The sequence below is a fragment of the Medicago truncatula genome, chromosome 4 (assembly GCF_003473485.1).
Source record: "Medicago truncatula cultivar Jemalong A17 chromosome 4, MtrunA17r5.0-ANR, whole genome shotgun sequence".
Classification (NCBI taxonomy): domain Eukaryota; kingdom Viridiplantae; phylum Streptophyta; class Magnoliopsida; order Fabales; family Fabaceae; genus Medicago; species Medicago truncatula.
Window position 1 is genome coordinate 41,614,615 of NC_053045.1, and position 23,594 is coordinate 41,638,208.

General features: G+C 38.0%; 1 protein-coding gene across 1 annotated transcript; it reads left to right on the top strand.

The window, feature by feature from the left end:
- The first annotated feature begins 1,832 nt into the window (after window positions 1–1,832).
- On the top strand, window positions 1,833–4,805 carry LOC11445728 (abscisic acid 8'-hydroxylase 4). Its single transcript, XM_003607923.4, has 9 exons — window positions 1,833–2,106; window positions 2,382–2,706; window positions 2,828–2,977; window positions 3,176–3,424; window positions 3,536–3,625; window positions 3,712–3,790; window positions 3,913–4,019; window positions 4,157–4,275; window positions 4,549–4,805. Exons 1-9 carry the CDS (start codon window positions 1,901–1,903, stop codon window positions 4,643–4,645), a joined length of 1,422 nt encoding a protein of 473 aa, XP_003607971.1. The 5' UTR covers window positions 1,833–1,900; the 3' UTR covers window positions 4,646–4,805.
- Window positions 4,806–23,594: the final 18,789 nt, after the last annotated feature.

Below are 23,594 nucleotides of genomic sequence, written 5' to 3' on the forward strand. Positions count from 1 at the left end.
ACTGCAAATGTAATTAGATGGTGAATCCGATAATAGAAGGCTTATTTGATGAAGGGAAAATGATGGTAATGAAACTATGAGGTTCTTCTAATCTTGTGTTAAGTCAAACTATTGAAAGAATCAACTGGTGGGAGGAATTGATTGATGGATTGGATGATATATTAAGGCAGCGCTGAAGAGGTTTCTTTTATGAAACTAACTTTAATACGAGGTTTTTTTTTTTTTATCAAATCTTGTTGGAGCTTGCTTGAACCGGATATTACTTTTAAGGATTTAATTCCTTTATTAGCATTAATACCAAAAACCGAGCTATGCGATTTTGGGTTTGGTGCATGTAAGTGGACTACCTGAACTAGGTGATAGAAGTGAACATGAAATTGGAAACTATCATTAGTCTGGAGAGACAATGGTAAAAATATTCAATAATGGTATTGAAAGACGTTAAACATTCAACATTAATGGTGGTAAGAAAATTCGTTTACCTTTTGATGAGAGTAGATTGTTAAATTTTATAGGTTATAATGTAGAAAAAGACATAGTAGATGTATGCGTTTGGAAATTGTGGTGGAGAAAACTCAGTTTGAGGTGGAGTCTTTCTCTCTCGATTTCGGTTAGGATTCTCTTGTGGGTTGAGAGACTAGGAGAAAGGGCCGGTAGACATTAGGGTTTGCTCTTGAAGAGCTCTTGAAATTAATTTCTTTGTAACCTTTATGAAGACTCATTGATAAGAGAGTGGAGATTTACTCTCTTCTGCAGACATAGATCCATTTGGACCGAAGAAAGTTAAAAAATTCTTGTTGTATTGTTTCTTTTTCTTTTTGTTCTTAGGTTATGATAGTGAATTTGTTATACACATAGGTTGCTGGATTTACTCTTAGATGATTATTGTTATTTGTATTTAATTTGCTCCACTCTTTCTATTGTTGGTTTTAACAAGAGGTTCAAATTCACAACAATAATTATGGGTTGGAGTACCCCTTATAATTCTCATTAATTCCATTTGCTTGATAAATAAAAGAAAAAACATACAAAATGTAGAAATCATAAATAAAATTATTAATAAGAAAAAAGACAACCGCATGTCATGCTTCTCCTGATTAAAAAAAGATGGCTGGAAGAGAGGAAAGGAATGGCATAGAAAACTCTACCAGAACCGACCGCCGACCAATTATAATTCGTCAAAATCAGCTTTCGTCATTCACCCACATGTGGATATTAATTTCGCATATATGCCACCTTAAAATGTAATTCAAAGCCAAATGCTACACACCAATATGATTGCAAGAGAATTGCACACTTCATTGCTCAAATAACCGACTCACCACGTATTAAGGTCTAAGACGATTTTTTTATTTTAGAATACGGTTATTTTGAAGATCGTAATAACCCTTTACTAAAATTACTAGAGTACAAGAGATTTTCTTTATCAGATAATTTTCTAATATTTTTTGAGTCTTAAAACAATAATTGTTTCAATGGCTTTACCTTTAGGTCATTAACTAATTTAGGTTGGTTTTGCCACTTGAAATTATACTCTTGAATTAATTTGTTTATAAAATTGTTACATTTTGATGTCATTAAAAAAGATAAATATAGTTGCTACAATATCAAAATTGGACTGAAAGACACGAGTGTTGGTCTGAACGATGATAATAATAAATTTTTTTATCAATAATAATTAATAATACATTATAGGGAATTTTCTTTATACTTGATTAGTTTAGATAAGAACTGTTTACTGTTTCCCCGTTATCCATTCTTGTCTAGCTCTTGCCACTATATATATATAAACCAAGCTCAACAAAAACATATCATTCATTCATTGACTTGAACCATTTAGCACATTCCATATCCATCCATCATATTTCATCATTATTTCTCGTTCTACCTCGAGAGTACTATGGATATTATTGCAATTTTATTTTACACCTTCCTCTTTCTCTTAATTACCCTCCTCTTGTATCCATTCATAATGAAACACAATAAACACAGAGCCACGTCCAAGCCTAAGGTTCCCCCAGGTTCAATGGGTTGGCCATATATAGGAGAAACTCTTCAACTTTACTCTCAACATCCTAACACCTTCTTTGCTTCTAAACAAAAAAGGTTCCTTACTTTGTTCCTTAATTGTGTATGATTCATATCATATACTGTACTTTTTACTCAAAAAAAAAAAAAGAAGTCATATACTGTTTATCATTTAAAGAGTTTGACTTTTGTTATATTTAACTTAAAAGTCATATAAATCATGGTTTATGATTGATTGACTTAGTAAAAAGAATTCAAAATTATTTATTATATATCATTTCGGGTAAGTTTAATTTATTGTATGTACTACTACTAATTAACTTAATTATAATTGTATAAATCATCATGATCAGGTATGGAGAGATTTTTAAAACACGCATACTAGGATGTCAATGTGTGATGCTAGCAAGTCCTGAGGCTGCAAGATTTGTGTTGGTGACTCATTCTCATTTGTTTAAGCCTACATACCCCAAAAGCAAAGAGAAGCTTATTGGTTCTTCTGCATTGTTCTTTCACCAAGGAGATTACCACACACGCATTAGGAAACTTGTTCAAACCTCACTTTCTCCTGAATCAATCAAGAAATTGATCCCTTATATAGAAACCCAAGTTATTTCCTCCTTGGATTCTTGGGTTTCTACCGGACAAGTTATTAATGCTTTCCATGAATTGAAAAAGGTTATTTTACTAAGGGTCGCTAACGAGTACCCTAATGACACTTATTAGCATTTCTCTTTTATAAATTGTGATCGGGTTCTTCTCCATCAACATATTGATTGCTATGGTTGATTACTTGCAGTTCTCTTTCAATATTGGTATCCTCTCTGTCTTTGGTAACTTGGAAGGCAATTATAGAGAGCAGCTTAAGGAGAATTACAACATAGTAGAGAAAGGCTACAATTCTTTCCCAAATAGGATACCCGGAACTGCATACTCTAAAGCTCTTTTGGTAAGCTACATTGCAACATCTTATTTATATACGGTTTTAATAGTTCGAAATTGCACTTCACAACTGTAATTGTGGCGACAATATAAATTTTTTAGGAGTCCCCGTAACTAGCAATTGCGGCCACATCAATTATATTATGTCTTCTTGAGCGATCTGATTTTCGGTCTAATAAATGTCTTTTGATTAAATGCACTAAAGGCGAGGCAGAGAATTCGGGAGATTATAAGTGAAATAATTTGCAAGAAAAAGGAGCAGAGATTGATTGAGAAGAATCTATTAGGCAACTTCTTAAACTACAAGGATGAAAATGGACAAACTCTAACAGATGAAGAAATTGCTGATAATGTGATTGGAGTACTATTTGCAGCTCAAGATACTACAGCAAGTGTTCTTACTTGGATTCTCAAGTATCTTCATGATCACCAGAAACTTCTTGAAGCCATAAAAGTAAGTGTTCTTATTGGTCCTCTTACAAAGATTTTTTTCAAAATCTTTGTAGGCCATAAGTGTTGAAAATCATTAATAATTATTGATTCAACTAATAAAACTGTTTTGTAGACAGAGCAAATGTCAATATACGAAGCCAATGAAGGAGGGAAGATGCCATTGAGTTGGGGTCAAACTAGAAATATGCCTATTACTCATAGGGTATGCTATGATACACACACACTACTATTGTTTTATGTTGAAAGCAACTTCATCAAAATATTTCTCATCAAGATCTTGTATTGTAGGTAATATTGGAAAGTCTGAGGATGGCAAGTATAATCTCATTTACTTTTAGGGAAGCTGTGGTTGATGTAGTATACAAGGGTAATAATTTGATATGGAATAATTTCATTATTTTTAAGTGTTTAACGGTGAAACTCATAATTACTTATTATTTTCTACATGCATGATTATTTTCTAAAATGTTCTTTGATGCAACTATTAAGGATATTTAATACCAAAAGGTTGGAAAGTAATGCCTCTGTTCAGAAACATCCACCACAATCCAGACTTCTACCCTGCTCCTCACAATTTTGACCCATCAAGGTTTGAGGTATGATGATATGCAAATATTTTTTATGATTTCTCTACCACTTTGTCAAATAAATAAATAAAAATAAATAAATCTCTAGTTATTATGCTTTTGAATTTGAAGACATCTCAATTAATTTTGATTCTTGATGACCGTAGGTTACTCCAAAGCCCAATACTTTTATGCCATTTGGCAATGGAGTGCACTCTTGTCCAGGAAATGAGCTAGCCAAATTGAACATGTTGATTTTAATTCACCATCTAGTTACCAAATTTAGGTGAAATTTCAACTACATTTTGTTGAATTTTGATACTCTACTCTATATATTTACAATAGAACTATACTTCATACTCTTGTCTCTAAATATAAGCAAATTTTATTTTTTTAGGTTCATTCAATTAATGATGTATGTAGTATATATTATGAACCACATACATCATTAATTGAATAAACCTAAAAAATAAAATTTACTTATATTTAAAAATGGAAGGAATATCTTGATATTCAAAGTGGTGATGATGTATGTGTTCAATTTATATTTGGTTGGTAGGTGGGAGGTAGCAGGATATAATCAAAGCGAAGTTCAATATAGTCCATTCCCAGTTCCGATGCATGGTCTACCAACAAGATTTTGGAGAGATGAATAAACTCAAGGAAGATTAGCTAGATTGATGACAACATTTAATTATATTTTCCTAATGTTAAGATAATGCATGCATGCATGAGACCCTAACCTTGATTGTAGTAGTAGCTAATTTATCTAATATTTTCTCAGTTCCTTTTTAAGTGTCATATTTGCTAAAAAAAAATTGTTCCTATTTAAGTGTCACATTTAGACTTTAAGATGGTAATATGTCAATTATACCCTTACCTCTCAATTACTAAATCTGACACATTAATTGCATAGTACTCCATCAGACACATTTTTACGGATGCTACAAAAATCCTTTCTGCTAATAAATGTAATAAACTCACTCTTCATTGTTCCAATACATAGAGCTCCACAACTATTTCACTTTAAATATGTACAGTACACTAACCATGCTTATGTTATTCCAAGAATACCTTCAAGCATTGACAAGCAAAATTCCATCCTAGATTTTTTGTTTTCTTCTTTCAAAAATGGCTTTATGGAATTTGAATGGCGTCGTATAATCCCCTTCTTTAGAAGTCTAAACACAGAAGTTGGATTTGTATTCAAAGTCCAAGCTAATGATCGGATGGTTCTTCTTTTTCTCAAAGGAATTTCACGGATTTGGTTAGGATCAATTTCAATTCTCTTACGTCCACAATTTTTTGTCTTTCCATGAGACACATCATGTGCTTCACTTTCTTTTGCTCTTTTCCAAATACGTTGGACAGTTCTCATAGAAACTGAGAATGATGAAGCCACTGCCTTTGTAACTCCTCTAGGTAATTTTCCATCAACACTTTTTTGCAGTAACTTATGATAAACAGATTTGCGCTCTTCATTGCTTAAAACTCTTACTCTATTTCTTTCACTATTTGGTTCAGCTTCTTCAATATTTTCTTGAATTGATCCTAAAATTAACAATAAGAAGGACAATAAATGAACAAATAAGTTGGAAGAAGTCATGACTAAAGAATTTGTCACAATATGCACGTTAAAGAAAAATGATGAATAAGAAAACTTTAGTAGTGTAACAAAGGTGAGAAAGCTAAATGTATATCTTAAGAATTTTTTTTAATGAATGAGCTAAAGAAAAATAACTTACCATTGTCCAAATCATTGTTTGTGACTTCTAAATTGTCTTCCAAATTCATATCTATACCATTGTCCAAATCATGGTATGTGACTTCAGTATTTTCTTGAATCGTGTAACGCCCTAATTGTTATTTAATTATTTTTAGTTTTTTATATGATTTTAAATGATTTATGTTGATTTTGTGGTGTGGTGTATTTTATTAAATGACTATTTTTATTATTTAATAGAATAAGTGAGAATTAGGATTTAATTGGAGTTTTGGGGTCAAATAATAATTAAGTGAATTGAGTGGGAGTTAATTAAATATTGGGAGGTTATATTTATTGAGAAAATTAGAAAATAGAAGTCAGAAGCAGTTTTCACGTACAACAGAGTTTTGGGAGAAAAACCAAGAGAAGAGCCAAGAGGGGAGAATCTGATTTTGTACAGCTTTGTTCATCAATTCAAGGTAAGGGTGAGGCTAACTCTCAATGGTTATAGTTTATGTAATTCTGATTCTATTTTAGCAAAGGTTATGGATAGTCTTGGAGAATTGGAAATTAGGGTTAAGAGTGAGAATTGAGGGTTATATGATGGAAACATGTTGAATTAGTGCAAAAACTGTGTACAGACCTTAGAAGATTCATAGGTTGATGTTAGAATCAGTTTTAAGGTTAGAACAATGGGATTGGGTGAATTTTTGAGAAAAACTGCAATCTGCCCGTACAGACATTCATCGCTCGCCTCCGCGAGTAGCTTGTCTCGCCTCGCGAGTGAGCAATATTCATCGCTCGCCATGGCGAGTACCAGAGAAAGAAACTTTGATTTTTAAAATGTTGTTTTAGGTAGTATGTTGGATGATTTTGAGTGCCTGGATGTTTTATGGAGAGGACTGATCAAGTTTTTAGATCAAAAAGAGGATTAGGGAGCTTAAAAATGAGGATTTAGTCAGAAAAATGTCAAAACTCCCGAGAGCAGCAATTTTCAACTCGCCACAGCGAACGACTTACTTGCCATGGCGAGTAGCCCATTTCCTTGAGCTCGCCATAGCGAGCAGTGCACTCGCCTGGCGAGTTGCACAGTGGCTGAAACCGTATATGTGTTTTGAGTACTGATGGGTTGGATTCTTTGGGTAGAATAAATAATTGTGATAAATTATGTTATTTTATCAGAGCTGTTGATTCGAATATATTGATTGTTGATTGCTGATTTATGCATAGTTGCATTTAATTAGAATATACAAGTTGTTGGATTCCATTGTCAAAAGTCGTCGTGTCACGAGTTAACCATGTTGAGGTGTAAGACATATTTAAATATGCACTGTTGAGTAGTAGTTGTGGTTGTCCATGTTGTTGATTGTTGTAGTTGAGTTGTATGTTGATATACACAAAGTCGAGTCTATTGTATACTGTTATCATGGTTTTTGGGTGCCAAGCCATTAATTGGACTTGTACCTTTCGACCGTTGATATCCCTCTTTTTTCTTGGGAAGGGTAAAAGGAGAAAAACCCTTGAGTTTCCGAATTCGGGGGTCATTTTCGCTACGGGAAGGTGTTAGGCACCCGGAGCGATTATGGTATTCCATAAGAACCGCTTTCCTAAGTTTATTTCTACGCTTTAATTTTATTGATTATTTGTAAAAAAGAAAGTGTGATTAGTTAAGAATGGGGGTGAGAAGAAGTAGAATTTGATTTTATTTCGGCTTGGATGAGTTTTGACTCATTGCCTACGTACCGTTTTACGGGATCAAAACCGGCGTAGTTCTTGCTAAAAGACTTGTTTTTTGTTTTAATTGTTTGGTTTTAAGTTTTGAAAATGGTTTTGAAGAAGGAGATTGGGAGGCTTCATGAGCATTAGATTTAGCAAAAAAGTGAGGTTTGATTAGTGATTAAAAAGAAAGTCTAAATGATTAAGATGAATTGAATTTTTCTTAAGAAAAAAAAAAAAAGAAAGGAAAAAAATGAAGTGTTGACTTCATATTTATTATGAAAATTTTTGAAGTGAAGTTCAATTGTTTTTTTTTGAAAAAAGATGGATTTTCTCTAAGTGTTTAAAACCTAAACGCTTATTTAACCATACAATCCTATGCATACATCTAAGGTGAGTGTGTGCGTGTCGGTGCGTCATAGTGTCCATAGTCCATATTACAAAAATTGCCTAAATACATTCTATGGCCCCTTTGCCAAGCTACAAACCAATGATAACAAATTACATTACCAAATGAATTAAAACTTGCAAAAAATAAATGCTAGGCTAAAAAAAAGTGGAGGGAATGCTAAATGAGATGCATGAAACATGGAAATAAACTTGTTAGTGAAATAAAGCATAAAGAGTAGCAAGAGGCAAGAACGCATAAAATGCCATAAAGATAGTAATAAAATGGTAATAAAACCTAAAATTTTGATATGAAACCCAAGGCATTTGTAGCTTCTAATTCTCATGCTATAGCAAGTTTGAAATAGTTTCTTTTATCTCAAGCTATAAACATAGGATCATTAGAAACAAACAAGCTTAGCTTCATACCAATTTTGAGATAGAATTATCATTTTATTATTTTTTAGAATATGCATACATTGCTCATACAATCAAGGTTTCATGAATCAATCTAAAACAGCAAAGTAAACATAGAATTGTAGGCATGAGCAACTCACATTAACATGTCAAATGGCATTTATCACATATTCACAAATCAATGATAGAATTGACAAAATAATCATAAGAAATAATCCAAGAAAAAATTGAAATGCCATGGATTAATCATACAAGAATTTTGCCAATTCCAGCGTGCGAAAACACCGTAAAACATCAAGAAAATGTCAAGAAGTAAGCATGGATTTTCTAGGAAATTTATCAAGATTTTTAATCAAGACATTGGTTCAAATAGCAAAGAAAAACAGTGCAAATAGTAAAAAAAAGCAGAAAAACGTGAAAGAAAACTGAGGCCAACCCAAAGCCCAAAACTACAAGGTCCGGATGCACAGGAGCCACACGATTGATCCAGGATCATAAAACCCTAGATCAAACGGCCAGGAATCAAAGGGGAATGGACCGGATTGAACCGGTCCGGTTCGCTGGCTTATATAAACAGAAGAGTACCGGTTTATTTCATTTTTGCAAATCCTTTCTCTCTCTAACTCTTCTCTCTTCTCTCATCTCTCTCTAAACCCTCACCGCCGGTGAGGATGAAGCCACGGCGGAGACCTTGAAGGTCCGCCGGAAGCTTCATCTTCTCCGGCGCGCCTAAGCACCTCCGGTGACCTAAATTTCCAGAACTTCAAAACTTCTACATCAAACGAATCGTCTTCTTATTCTAAGTATGATTTTGGCACTGGTTTTTACAAACGAATCTTGAAACGACGTAGATCGGGAAAAAACTTCGTACGGTTTTGAAACTGATTTTGATCTTTTTTGAAAGAAAACGTTTAGATCTTTACGGATCTACATCGTTTCGTCGTTTATTGCCTCTCTAGTGCTTGTTTTCGCTTTCAACACTTAGATCCTTATGGATCTAGGTTTTGTGTTTACGGTTACAACCTTATCTTTGAATTCTGGAAATTTTAGATCTGCTGCTTGCGTGATTTTTCTTCTACAGGTTTAAACCGTGATTAATACTTTCTAAGAGAAGAAAATGAGTTTTACCTGAAGTTTTGGTTGAAACTTTTAATGGAGGAAAATCTTTGGAGAAAACTTGAATGTTCTTGACGGTTTTGATGATTTTGCTTGCTTTTGGACCGAAAATAAATCGGTTTACCGGTTCATCTTCATCTTCTCTGATTCTTTCTCTGCTTCTCTGTGATTACGTGCTTGAGCTTGCTTCAACGTTTTTGAATCTGCGTGAAAAATCCCTATGATCACTGCTTGAGCTTGCTTCAATGTGAGCTCGCACTTTGAATTGTAGGGGAATTCTTCAATCCGGTGATGAAGATTCACACGAATCTCTGAGGATTGATGTGAAAATCAATGAATTTGTGTATGAATTTTGTTCTGGAAATCTTAGGGTTCTTGTGTTCTTGGTGATTTCTCTGTGATTTTTTTGGTTTGATCTAACTGACAAGAAAGAGAAAGTTTGATTCTGTTTTTTGGTGAAGTGGCGTGTGATTAATGGCTTTGACTCTGACTCACTGCTTTTATAGCTGACATGTGTGCATCTGATCAAATGAAAAAGTGACACCTGGACTTGAAAAAAAAGAATGGTGCGGCCTTGGACTTAGAATTAATTTGGGACCTTTCTGCAAAATTGAAAAATTAAGGGACTAATATGAAAATAATAAAAAGGACTAAAATGCAAATTGGGAAAGAAACTAGACCAAAATGCAATAAAAAATAAAATTGAATAAAACGCAATTTGATCAAACGTAAAGCGAAACAAAAATAAAATTGACAAAACGGACTAAAACGAACCAATGACCTAAATGAGGTACTTCAAAGTAACCTCTCTATGTCAAAATTTTGTGTGAAATGACCAAAGTGCCCCTAGGGCTAAAAATGACCTAAACTGACTCAAACAGACTTGACACTGACTCAGATGCAAGTTTGAAATGAATTTAACAAGGTTTACTGATGAAATGTAAAAAAAAACAATCTGAAAAGACTCAGAGACAGTCACAAGGATGAAAATGGGTCCCACTGCAGGAAATGACCAAAATACCCTTCTGTATGACTTTTTGCAAATTTTGAAATAAACTGTAGAAAAAGCAATGTAATGATTCAGAGACACTTTTGAATGACTTACAAGACAAGTAAAGATATTTCAAAAGGTTTTATGCAAGAAAAACATAGGTGAAATTGTGATTGAAAATACTGCGAGGCAGAGACAATTTGAACTGTGCAGTTGAAATTTGATAATTGACAAAGTTTGAGATGAAATTGGGCCCAGTATTTTTAGGTCCAAAAACAGGGTATAACAGCTGCCCCTATTTAAGTTTCTTTGTCTGGAGAGTCAAGAGACGGAGTCTTTGGCTTGACAGGACGAAGATACTTAAATATTAGCATTTGCACTGTGTTTGGACGTAAAAATACGCCTACCCATTTTCAAATAATATGCATGCCATGCATCATTTGGATTATGAATGCAAGACCTCATGGGGATTGGAATTAACAAAATATGTCGTATCCATTGCGGGATTGGTAGACATTGACAAAGATAGTGAATAGCAGAGTAACGGGAAACTAGAAACAAGTTGGACAGGTACAAGCTGTTCTTGGATTCAAACTAGCCACTTGACCGGGGATGAAACAAACAGACAACTGCGAGTTGTTCTTATGGATTCGAACTGGTCACTTCACAGGGGATAGAGGTTACTGGACAAACATGAGTTGTTCTTATGGATTCGAACTGGTAACTCACTTGGGGATATTGGAAAGTGCGAGTTGTTCTTATGGATTCGAACTGGTGACCCGACTGGAAAAAAGAGAAAATTGACAAGTACGAGTTGTTCTTACGGATTCGAACTGGTGACTCGACTGAAAACATGTAAAATTGGCAGGTACGAGTTGTTCTTAAGGATTCGAACTAGTTACTCGACTGAAAGCAAGGCAAATAGACAGGTGCGAGCTTGTTCTTGGATGCGAACTGGTTACTCCACCGGACAGAAACAGATAGGCAGGTGCAAGCTGCTCTTGGATCGAGCTAGCCACTTGACCAAACGGAAACATATTGACAGGTACGAGCTGCTCTTGGATTGAGCTGGGCACTCGACCGATAACATAAGCAAATTGATAGGTACAAGCTGTTCTTGGACTTGAACTAGCCACTTGACCAAACAGAAACATATTCACTGGGGATTGGTTTGTTGGCAAAATGTAGATTGAGATTGACTTGACGTCGATTTGATTTGAAAGGTAGAAATTGACCGATATTATTGGCTCACAAGGTTTTGACAGAGAACCTGACATGAGTATTGAATTGAGACTGATGTTGACATTGGAAATGCAATATGCATGGATGATATAACAGATTCATTAATATGCATGGGTACGTAATATGCATGATTATACATGTATGAATGCTTGTAATGCATGACTGTTGGCATTTTGTAGGCACGACTTCACGGGGAAGACAAGACATCAGATCATTGGGCACGTAGTGGCTCGTGCTATATTACACATTCTTGGAAATCCTCTTTGGAGATGACGTCGTTGGGAGACGTATCGGAGCCAAGGCTGAGGGCAGGCAGGTATGCAACTTGCTGGAGATAGAATCTTGGAAGACTTTACTGGGGAAAACGCCGTTGTGCTGGGCATTTCAGTGCTGGGTACGTTGTAGACATTGCATCTGTGGTCAATGCTTTTTGCATGTTATATTCTTAATTTCATTCATTCATTTTTTGCATCCCATTTTTGCCTGGATCGCCCTTTCGGGTTTTCGATCCACCGGGGAAATAAATTCTTTTCAATGCCCCATTTTTGCCTGAACTGCCCTTTCGGGTTGTCAATCCAGCGGGGTGCTCATTTTTGCCTAAGCCGCCCTTTCGGGTTTTCAACTTAGCGAGCTCATTTATTTTCATGCATTTTCATTCTGTTTTTTCATTCTTGCCATTGACCACAGACTATCCTGGAGGAGAACCTGCTTGTAACATATATTGAAATAGACATCAACATACTCTCGCTCATGCATGTTTCATTTGAAAGTACCCTGTTGCTCAGGTTTGCTTTTCAAAATAGACAAAAGGTTTTCAATTTTCAAAATGTTTGTTTCAAGCATTGTCATTATCAAAATAGAAGGAAAATGATTTGTATATAGCTTTGAAAATAGAAGAAAATAGAGTTTTAAACAAAAGCACAGGCTCAATTTGATGTATAAGAGTGGTGGTCAGCCGAAGGCGTGACTCCACGGATTCACAAAGCTTGGAAAATGGTAATTTTATTGGTTGGTGGTACATTGAACACAGTAATCATTACATTTCCTGGAAACTTTGAATTCGCAAGTGTAGGAGCTTTTGATGAAGATAGTCATTAACAGCTGCAGATGCCCCAAGGGGGACGGTGGTTAGCCAGATATAGTTCCTTGCCTTTTGTTTCAATCTCATTTTTGCATGAACCGCCCTTCCGGGTTTTCGGCTCATCGAGACGCTCATTTTTGCCTGAGTTGTTTACAATCTCAGCGAGCTTTTCATATTTGTTTTTTTTTTGTCCCTTATTTTTGCCTGGACCGCCCTTTCGGGTTTTCGATCCACCGGGAAGCGCATTTTTGCCTAGGCCGCCCTTTCGGGTTTTCGACCTACCACGCTGTTCTTTTCATATTTCTAGGCAAAGTATTTCTTGACTATATCAGCATTCACTGGATTTGGAAGTTCTACACCATCCATGTGTGTAAGGATTAAAGCACCACCGGAGAAGGCCTTCTTGACAACATAAGGACCTTCATAGTTAGGCGTCCACTTGCCCCTTGGGTCGGGTTGCTGGCTTATCCTCCTTTTCAATACAAGTTCCCCTACCTTGAATTCTCGAGGATGAACTTTCTTATCAAAGGCAGTCTTCATTCTTGCTTGATATGAATGTCCACGAGCCATGGCATCCATACGTTTTTCCTCAATCAAATTCAACTGATCATACCGGCTTTGGCACCATTCAGCCTCAGATAACTTTGCTTCCATAATCACACGGAGAGATGGGATCTCCACTTCCAAAGGAAGAACTGCTTCCATACCATATACAAGAGAGAAAGGGGTTGCCCCGGTTGAACTGCGCACAGTAGTACGGTAGCCATGCAGAGCATAGGGTAACATCTCATGCCAGTCCTTGTAAGTGGTTACCATCTTCTGGATGATTCTCTTGATATTCTTATTGGCGGCCTCAACTGCACCATTCATCTGAGGTCTATAAGGAGAAGAGTTATGATGCTCAATTTTGAATTCTTCACAAAGAGCTTGCACCACATTGTTGTTCAGGTTGGTACCATTGTCGGTAATAATCTTACTGGGAACACCATATCGGCAGATGATGTTGTTCTTGATAAACTTAGCTACCACTTGCTTGGTCACATTGGTATAAGATGCTGCTTCAACCCATTTGGTGAAGTAGTCAATTGCCACTAAGATGAAACGATGACCATTTGAAGCCTTCGGTTCAATTCTTCCAATCATGTCGATGCCCCACATTGAGAACGGCCATGGGGATGAAATAACATTGAGAGCGTGCGGAGGCACATGAATCTTATCAGCATAGATTTGACATTTGTGGCATTTTCTGGCGTATTGGTAGCAATCATGCTCCATGGCCATCCAGTAGTAACCTGCCCGTAACAACTTCCTCGACATAGTATGCCCTGTAGCATGGGTCCCGAAGGTACCGTCATGTACATCATGCATTAACTGCTCTGCTTCATGTTCATCAACACATCTTAACAATACCATGTCATAGTTTCTCTTGTACAGAATATCTCCATCTAACAGGAATCTACTGGCCAATCTTCTCAGGGTCTTCTTATCTTGTTTGGAAGCACCCGGCGGATACTCACGGCTTAGTAAGAACTGTTTGATGTCGTAGTACCAGGGTTTATAGTCAACCACATTTTCACCAGCCTGATCGATCACATCCCCAATAGCAAACACATGTGAAGGTCTTTCAAGGCGTTGCACTTTGATTATTGGCACATCATTCCAATGGTTTACTCGAAACATGGAGGATAGAGTAGCAAGAGCATCAGCCATTTGGTTCTCATCACGAGGAATATGATGCAGCTCAACCTTTGTAAAATATGTCAGAAGACGTCTCGCATAATCACGATAAGGAATCAACTTAGCATGGTGGGTCTCCCATTCACCCTTTATCTGATTGATGACGAGCGCAGAATCTCCATAGATGTCGAGGTGTTTGATTCTCATGTCAATTGCTTCCTCGATCCCAAAGATACATGCTTCATACTCAGCCATATTGTTGGTACATTCGAACAGAATTCTGGCGGTAAAAGGAATGTGATGCCCCTGCGGGGATACAATGACTGCCCCGATTCCTTTACCATAAGCATTGACAGCACCATCAAAGACTAAACCCCACTTGCTATTGGGATCTGGACCTTCACCAATCAACGGTTCGTCGCAGTCTTTGGATTTCAAATACATGATTTCTTCATCGGGGAAGTCGAATTCAATTGGTTGGTAATCATCAAGAGGTTGATAAGCAAGGTGATCGGCAAGAATGCTACCTTTGATTGCCTTTTGAGTTTTGAACACAATATCATATTCAGACAAAAGCATCTGCCAGCGTGCAATCTTCCCAGTAACAGCAGCTTTCTCGAAGATATACTTTATCGGATCCATTCTGGATATCAACCAAGTTGTATGATTCACCAAATAATGACGCAGGCGTTTAGCGGCCCAGGCCAAAGCACAACAAGTCTTCTCAAGCATTGTATACCGAGTTTCGCAATCGGTAAACTTCTTGCTTAGGTAGTAGATAACATGTTCTTTCTTTCCAGTTTCATCTTGTTGACCAAGTACACATCCCATGGATTCATCAAATACTGCCAAATACATAATCAAAGGCCTTCCTTCCACGGGTGGGACAAGGATAGGTGGTTCCAGCAGATAATTCTTGATGCTGTCAAAAGCTTCTTGGCATTCATCATTCCATACAACAGGCTGATTCTTTCTGAGTAGCTTGAAGATCGGCCCGCAGGTTGCGGTCATGTGCGATATGAATCGAGAGATGTAATTCAAACGTCCGAGGAAGCCTCTGACTTGCTTCTCTGTCTGTGGAGCTGGCATTTCTCGGATGGCCCGGACTTTATCAGGATCGACTTCAATGCCCTTTTGGCTGACAATGAAGCCTAATAACTTCCCGGATCTGACGCCGAATGTACATTTGTTGGGATTCAATCGCAGCTTGTATTTTCTTAACCTTTCAAACATCTTTGTTAAATATTCAACATGCTGCTCCTCATCTGTTGACTTCACAATCATGTCATCCACATATACCTCAACTTCTTTGTGAATCATGTCATGAAACAGAGTGGTCATTCCCCTTTGGTAGGTAGCACCAGCATTGATTAGGCCGAACGGCATCACTTTGTAGCAGAAAGTACCCCATGGAGTGATAAAAGATGTCTTTTCTCTATCTTCCGGAGACATTTTGATCTGATTGTAACCGGAGAAACCGTCCATGAAGGAGAACACCTTAGATTGAGCAGTATTATCAACAAGCACATCAATATGAGGTAACGGAAAGTTGTCTTTTGGACTGGCTTTGTTCAAGTCCCTGAAGTCAACGCACATCCGGACTTTACCATCCTTCTTTGGCACAGGCACAATATTGGCAACCCATTCAGGATACTCAACTGTCATGAGGAAACCCGCATCAATTTGCTTTTGAACCTCGCTCTTAATCTTGAGAGCCATATCAGGATGAGTCCTTCTCAATTTCTGCCTGACGGGAGGACATTCAGGCTTGGTAGGGATTCGATGCTCCACGATCATAGGGTCTAGACCTGGCATATCTTCATACGACCATGCAAAAATATCCGGATATTCCCGGAGGAGTTGGATAATCTTCTGTTTAACCCCTTCCTCTAGAGTAGCACCAATCTTGATTTCTTGCTTGTTTTCCTCGGTACCTATGTTGATAAGCTCAATCTCTTCCTGGTGAGGCTGAATGACTTTCTTTTCTTGCTCAAGTAACCGAGTAATCTCATATGGTATATCATCACCTTCCTTATCTTCGGCTTCATACACAGGGAAATCAAAACTTGGAGGAACCGTAGGATTACTGTGTTCAACGGGTTTATTATGGTTCAACCTGCATATAATGATTGGATGATTTTAGAAAGAGTTTTTTTTTCATGCAGATTTTTGAAATTAATAAGAAAATACAGACGTTTTGGTTTTTTCTGGCATTACCATTGTTTCCAAGGGAAAAAGCACTAAAAAAAAGTAGTCGTGGAAGAAACGACAAAATTTTATTAATCAACGGCAATGCCGAAACAAACATGCCCTTACAGAAAATATCACTCTCGCTTTGGGCAGAGCGAGAGGATTGTTATTTTGAAAACAAAGCGCTAAAGCAACAAGACACATTACTCAGAAACATGCATGATTGAAGGAATGTCAATGGCATCCCAATTTGTCGCAATGCCTCCTGGTGTAACAAATACAGGCCTGAGACCAGATCCAGTGGCTTCTTCAGAGATAGCATTAACAAACCCTGCACTGTGGAAGACTCCCGAGGAAACCCTTGATGACGGGGAGAACCCGAGACCTTCTTTACGCTTGTTCTCACAGAGCTGTATCACCTTGCCCCAGCCGGCAGTCTGACCTTCTTGGATGGCTCTCTGAGCATCTTTCAATGAAGCCATAGCAGCCCCAGCTTCCTTAGGCTCTGCACCTTCAATGGTCAAACCTTGGAAAGCAGTCCCTTCAGCAGACCCTGCTTCAATACAAGAAAAAGAAGACAACTGGCTGACTAAGTATGCTTCTTCACCATGGATTGTAACGAGTTTTCCATTCTTCACAAATTTCAACTTCTGATGTAAGGTGGAAGTAACCGCACCTGCATCGTGTATCCACGGTCTTCCCAGCAGGCAACTGTAGGATGCATTAATGTCCATCACTTGGAAAGTAACCAAGAAATTCTCAGGGCCAATGGTTATCGGCAAGTCTATCTCTCCCAGCACATTCTTTCGAGATCCATCAAAAGCTTTGACCAAGAAAGTACTTCTCCTCAACGGGGTCCCATGGTAGCTCAACTGGTCTAGAGTCGTCTTGGGCATTACATTGAGAGAGGAACCGGTATCCACCAACACATTTGATATCATGTCTGATTTACAATTTACCGAGATGTGCAAAGCCAGATTGTGACTCTTTCCCACTTCCGGCAACTCTTCTTCACTAAACCAGAGGTTGTTACAAGCAGTAATATTTCCCACTATGCCACCGAAACGATCTACCGTAACTTCGTGGTCAACATAAGCCTGCTCCAGCACTTTCAACAAGGTATTCCTGTGAGCCTCGGAGCTCAAGAGCAATGACAATACAGATATCTTCGAAGGAGTCTGCAGCAATTGATCAACGATCTTGTAGTCGCTCCTCTTTATTATTCTCAGAATCTCATCTAAATTCGAATCCTCTATAGACTTGCCTGGCTGATTCATATCTGTAGCAATGGGTGAAACAACGGTTGGAGTTGCTTCTTCAACTTGTGGAGTGATTGGCGTAGCTACCTTCTTCTGAAATAATGGCGGACGAACCTTCCCGCTTCTTAGTGCTGCAGAAGTCCCTTCGGCAATATTGCTTACTGTGGCAAAGGAGGCTAGAGGCACCTCTACTCCATTTTCTATCATAGTAGCATTGTACTTGTATGGCACTGCCTTGTCCGAAACATAAGGAATTGGTCCTGGCAACCTTATCACCAAAGGCTCAGCACACTTCTTCAAAGGTACACTCTTGACAGGCGGATCGTGAAAAACTGGCACAATCACGCAAACATCACTGACAGTCAGAAGATTATCATTCATCAAGCTTTGGATGTCGTCTTGAACAGCATGGCAACCCAAAGGATCACGGAGGCATCCTAGACACTTGGCATGATCATGGCTGAACAGAGAAGCTTTGCACAGCTTGATGTGCAGAGGCACCAGAGGAGTTGCGACGTTGCGGACATCAAGTCTAGGAACTTCCTCACACACTTCGATCATATTCACAGCGGCATGATTTGGAAGAGGATTGTCAAGGACATGTGGAACATTATTCTCAAAAGTCAGCTTTCCCTGATCAATGAGCTTCTTCACGATATACTTCAAAGCATAACACCCCTCGACATCATGACCTAAGGCACCTTGATGAAAATCACATTTGAGATCAGACCTGAACCTTGGAGGCAACGGGTCCGGTGGAGGCTTGCCCTGCCTAGTCGTGCAGTGTCCTCTCTGGAGTAAAGTTGGAAGCAACTCAGCATACAACATTGGTATAGGAGGAAAAGTTGGTCTGGTATATTGCTGCTGCTGTTGTTGTTGTTGTTGTTGTTGAACCGGCAACTGTTGTTTCATCTGTTGGGCAATTGCATTGACGGGCACTTGAGGTTGACCCGGCGGCAGGGGGTACTGATGGTAAAATGGTGGGAAGAACGGATGCTGAGAGTACGGCATGTATGGGTATGACGGAGGCATTTGAGCTGCATTGATAGGAGCAACGGTAGCCATTGATTGACCGGCTCCAGCTGACACCATCCCCACTTCCGTTTCTTTCTTCTTGTGGTGTCCATTACCATATCTCTTCGACGCATTTACAGAGGATTCAGCTTTCTCAAACACGATGATTCCATCCCTGACGGCTTCCTCAAGACGGGTTCCCATAGTGACTGTTATACCCTGTTTTTGGACCTAAAAATACTGGGCCCAATTTCATTTCAAACTTTGTCAATTATCAAATTTCAACTGCATAGTTCAAATTGTCTCCGCCTCGCAGTATTTTCAATCACAATTTTACCTATGTTTTCTTGCATAAAACCTTTCAAAATGTCTTTACTTGTCTTGTAAGTCATTCGAAAGTGTCTCTGAATCATTGCGTTGCTTTTTCTACAGTTTATTTCAAAATTTGCAAAAAGTCATACAGAAGGGTATTTTGGTCATTTCCTGCAGTGGGACCCATTTTCATCCTTGTGACTGTCTCTGAGTCTTTTCAGATTATGTTTTAACATTTCAGCAGTAAACCTTGCTAATTTCATTTCAAACTTGCGTCTGAGTCAGTGTCAAGTCTGTTTGAGTCAGTTTAGGTCGTTTTTAGCCCTAAGGGCATTTTGGTCATTTCACATGAAATTTTGGCATGGGGAGGTTACTTTGAAGTACCTCATTTAGGCCATTGGTTCGTTTTAGTCCGTTTTGTCAGTTTTATTTGTTGTTTCACTTTATGTTTGGTCAAATTACGCTTTTTATTCAAATTTTATTTTATTGCATTTTGGTCCCTCAATTGAGGTCCCAAAATTGCATTTTTGTCCAAACTTTTTTTATTTCATTTCAAGCTTTTTTTAATTTTGCAGTTTAGTCCTCAATTTCTCTGTTTTTGCAGAAAGGTCCAGAATCCATTTTAAGTCCAAGCTGCGCCATTTTCATACAAATCCAGGTGTCACTATCCTATTGGTTCCAATGCACACATGTCAAGCTATAAAAGGTGTACAGTGCCACACGTTTTTCCATTCATCACACGCCAACTCATAAACACAAATTCAATTTTCTTTTTCCAGTAACTGAATCAAAACAGAAAAAGTTTCTCAGATTCACCAAGAACAAAACCCTAACCGTTTTCCAGAAACCAAAAAAATCATCAAAATTCATTGAATTTTCCATTGATTCTCAGAGATTCCTGAGGAATCATCATCATAGAACCAATTCCTCTGCAATTCAAGCGCAGCTCCGTCACCGTTTGGCAACGAATCCAGGCGCGATCACAGAGATAACAGCGAGAAGAAGAGGGAAAGAAAACGAAGAAGATTGAACCGGTGGAGAAGAAGAAGAAGGTGAATCAGTGAAGAAACACCGTGTGGTTTCCAGTTTCAAAGCAACAAAGTCACAAAAGAACCAGATCAAAGTTTCCAGAAGCTCTTCCTACAGAGTCTCCGAATCGAAAATCACAGGTAAACAACTTCAACATCATTTTCTTTGAAAAAGCATGAATCAGTGAAGTAAAACAAACCGAATCCAAAGATTTCCAGAATTCAAAGCCAAGGCCGTAACCGTAAACACAAAACCTAGATCCATAAGGATCTAAGTTTTGAAAACAAGAACAAGCTCTAGAGAGGCAATAAACGACGAAACGATGTAGATCCGTAAAGATCTAAACGTTTTCTTTCAAAAAAGATCAAAATCAGTTTCAAAACCGTACGGAGTTTTTTTCCGATCTACGTCGTTTCAAGATTCGTTTGAAAAAACCAGTGCCAGAATCATACTTAGAATAAGAAGACGAATCAGAAAATGTAGGAATCTTAGAATTCTGGAAATTTCTTTGCCGGAACCCTAGGAGGTTCATCGGAGAAGATGAAGTTTCCGGTCACCTTCATCTTCTCCGGCGACATAGCCAGAAACCGGTGGAGGTGAGAGAAGAGAGAAGAGTGAGTTTAGAGAGAGAAGCTCTGAGAGAAGAGAGAGAAAGAATTTGTAAAAAATGAAAAAACCGGTGCTAGCATGTTTATATAGGCAACTGAACCGGACCGGTTCAAGACCGGTCCAATCCCTTCAATCCTGAGCGTTGGATCTAGGGCTTCCCCCTCTGGATCAATCCAACGCTCCCTGTGCATCCGGATCTTTTGGTTTTTTGGGCTTGGGCTTTATTTCTTTGCTTTTTACGTTTTTGTTTATTTTTTTGCTATTTGCACCACTTTTCTTTGCTGATTGAACCCCTGTATGCTTAAAATTTTCTCTAAAAAAATCTCCAAAAATTGTCACATGTTTCTTGATATTTTCTTAGGGTTTTTATGAAATTTTTGCACATTAAGGATCTACGAAATTTTTGTATAATTAATTCATAGCATTTTAATTCTCTTCGAATTATTTGTTATGGATTCTTCTTCACACATTTGTCCTTGATGTGAGAATATGTGATAAAAGCTACTTGATGTGTTAATATGAGAGATTTGTGCCTATAATTTCATGATTGATTTGTTGTTTTGATTTGGTTCATAAGTTCTTGATTTTATGAACAATATATGCATATTTTGAAAGATATAAAATACCAAGTTTATTCTAGAAAATATGGCATGAAACCATGCTTGCATGTTTCCAATAATTCCATGCTATAACTTGAGATAAAGAAAACTCTTTCAAAATTTGTTAAAGCATGAGAATTAGAGGCCAAGAATGCTTTAGGTTTCATACCTAAATTTTTAGGGTTTAATGTCATTTTGTTAACTTTTTGTGCCATCTTGCATGCTTTTATTTCTTAGTACTTGTTATGTTTTTTTCTTTTCACTAACAAGTTTATTTCCATGTTTCATGCATCTCATTTAGCATTCCCTCCACCTTCTTTAGCCTAGCATTTATTTTTGCAAGTTTTAATTCATTTTAGAGATGTAATTTGTCATCATTGTTTTGTAGCTTGGCAAAGGGGCCATAGAATGTATTTAGGCAATTTTTGTAATATGGACTATGGACACTATGACGCACCGACACGCACACACTCACCCTAGATGTATGCTTAGGATTGTATGCATAGATGTATGGCTAGGATTGCATGATTAGATGAACGCTTAGTTTCGAACACTTAGATAAAAATCAACTTTTTTCTAAAACATGCAAATAACACTTGAAAACCTTTTTGAAAATAAAATGGAGTCAAAACTCCTTATTTCCCCTTTATTTTCTTAAGTAAAATCTTCAATAAATCTTAATCCTCCTTGGACTTTATTTTTTGCAAAATGACTAATTCTACCTCACGCTTTCTAAATCTTATGCCCTTGAGGCCTCTCATCTCCTTTCTTCAAAATCTCTTTTCAAACTTAAAATCAACCAACAAAAGCAAAAAAAACCATTTTTGAGAATGAACTACGAACGGTTTTGATCCCTTAAAAGGGTACGTAGGCAATGAGTCAAAACTCATCCAAGCCGAAATAAAAATCAAATTCTACTTCTTCTCACTCCCATTCTTAACTAATCACACCTTCTTTTTTTACAAATAAGCAATAAAACTAAAGCGTAGAAATCAACTTAGGAGAGCGGTTCTTATGGAATACCATAATCGCTCCGGGTGCCTAACACCTTCCCGTAGCGAAAACGACCCCCGAACTTAGAATCTAAGGGTTTTTTCTCAATTTTTCCCTTCCCAAGAAAAAAGAGAGATATCAACGGTCAAAAGGTTCAAGTCCAATTAATGGCTTGGCACCCGAAAACCATGATAACAGTGACCATCTCTGAAAAGTTGTTCGGGGCAGCGATGATCATCCTCTCAACATAATCTTTCTTCAAGGTTTTTAAGAATGTCTGGGTCATTTCTTCTTCATCTAAAGCAGGAGTGATACGGGCAGCTGCCCCTCTCCACCTTTGCGCATATTCACGGAAACTTTCCTCCTTTTTCTGAGATAGGGACCTGAGAAACTCCCTATTCGGCTTCAATCGAGTGTTAAACCCGTAGTGGCTCTTGAAAGCAGCGGCTAGTTCATCAAAGGTATGGATGTCATTCTTGCTTAAACTAGTATACCACTCAGCGGCATCCTCCATCAAACTATCCTGAAAACAGTGGATCATAAGGGAATCATTGTCTTTGTAATTGCCCATCTTTCGGACGTATTTGATGATGTGGTTTTGAGGGCAAGTTAGCCCGTTGTACCGGTCGAAATCCGGAATTTTGAACTTTTTAGGAACATCCACTTTTGACACTAAGCAAAGATCTTGAGTTTTGAAAAAGTCCGCATTCCCTCGATTGGCCTTGATCTCATGACGGAGTTCTTTAGCAAGTTCCTCCATCATCTCTTCCATGGTCTTGGTTACGGGGATACTTCCGTGCTGTGTGTTGATGTTAACACCTTGGGGCAGGGTATGCACAAGAGGCTCAGTGACAGCCGCTGTTGTTTGTGGCAAAGTAGCATTGATGGAGGCAGCATTTGTTGCAGAGATCAGAACATTGTTAGCAGTGCTCGAAGTGCCCGCTGCAGTACTGGGAGTGAAGAACGGTGGAAGCCCATACGGAAACCCCACTGGCATAGCAAAGCGAGTGTCCGCAGAAGTGGTTGGGAGCACGCTTGTAGTCACCGGTGCAGCTGTGGTTGTAGGAATAGCTGTAGCTGATTGCTCTTGAGCAGCTAGCAGAGCAGTCATGACGTCATTAGCTTTAGCCAATTCCTCCCTTAGAGTGGCTAATTCGGTGCGAAGCTGAGCGTTCTCTTCTTCCATAGCCCTTTTCTTTCTTCTGTATTCTCTGGTTCGATCAATTCTATCAGGTTCGTAGACCCTCTGAGCACGAGCCACTTTTCAC

Excerpts from the sequence above, each read along its gene's own strand:
- LOC11445728 (XM_003607923.4), top strand. The coding sequence starts at position 1,901 with ATGGATATTATTGCAATTTTATTTTACACCTTCCTCTTTCTCTTAATT. Across the intron at positions 3,626-3,711 it reads ATATGCCTATTACTCATAGG|GTAATATTGGAAAGTCTGAG; the intron begins GTATGCTATGAT and ends CTTGTATTGTAG. Across the intron at positions 4,276-4,548 it reads CATCTAGTTACCAAATTTAG|GTGGGAGGTAGCAGGATATA; the intron begins GTGAAATTTCAA and ends TTTGGTTGGTAG.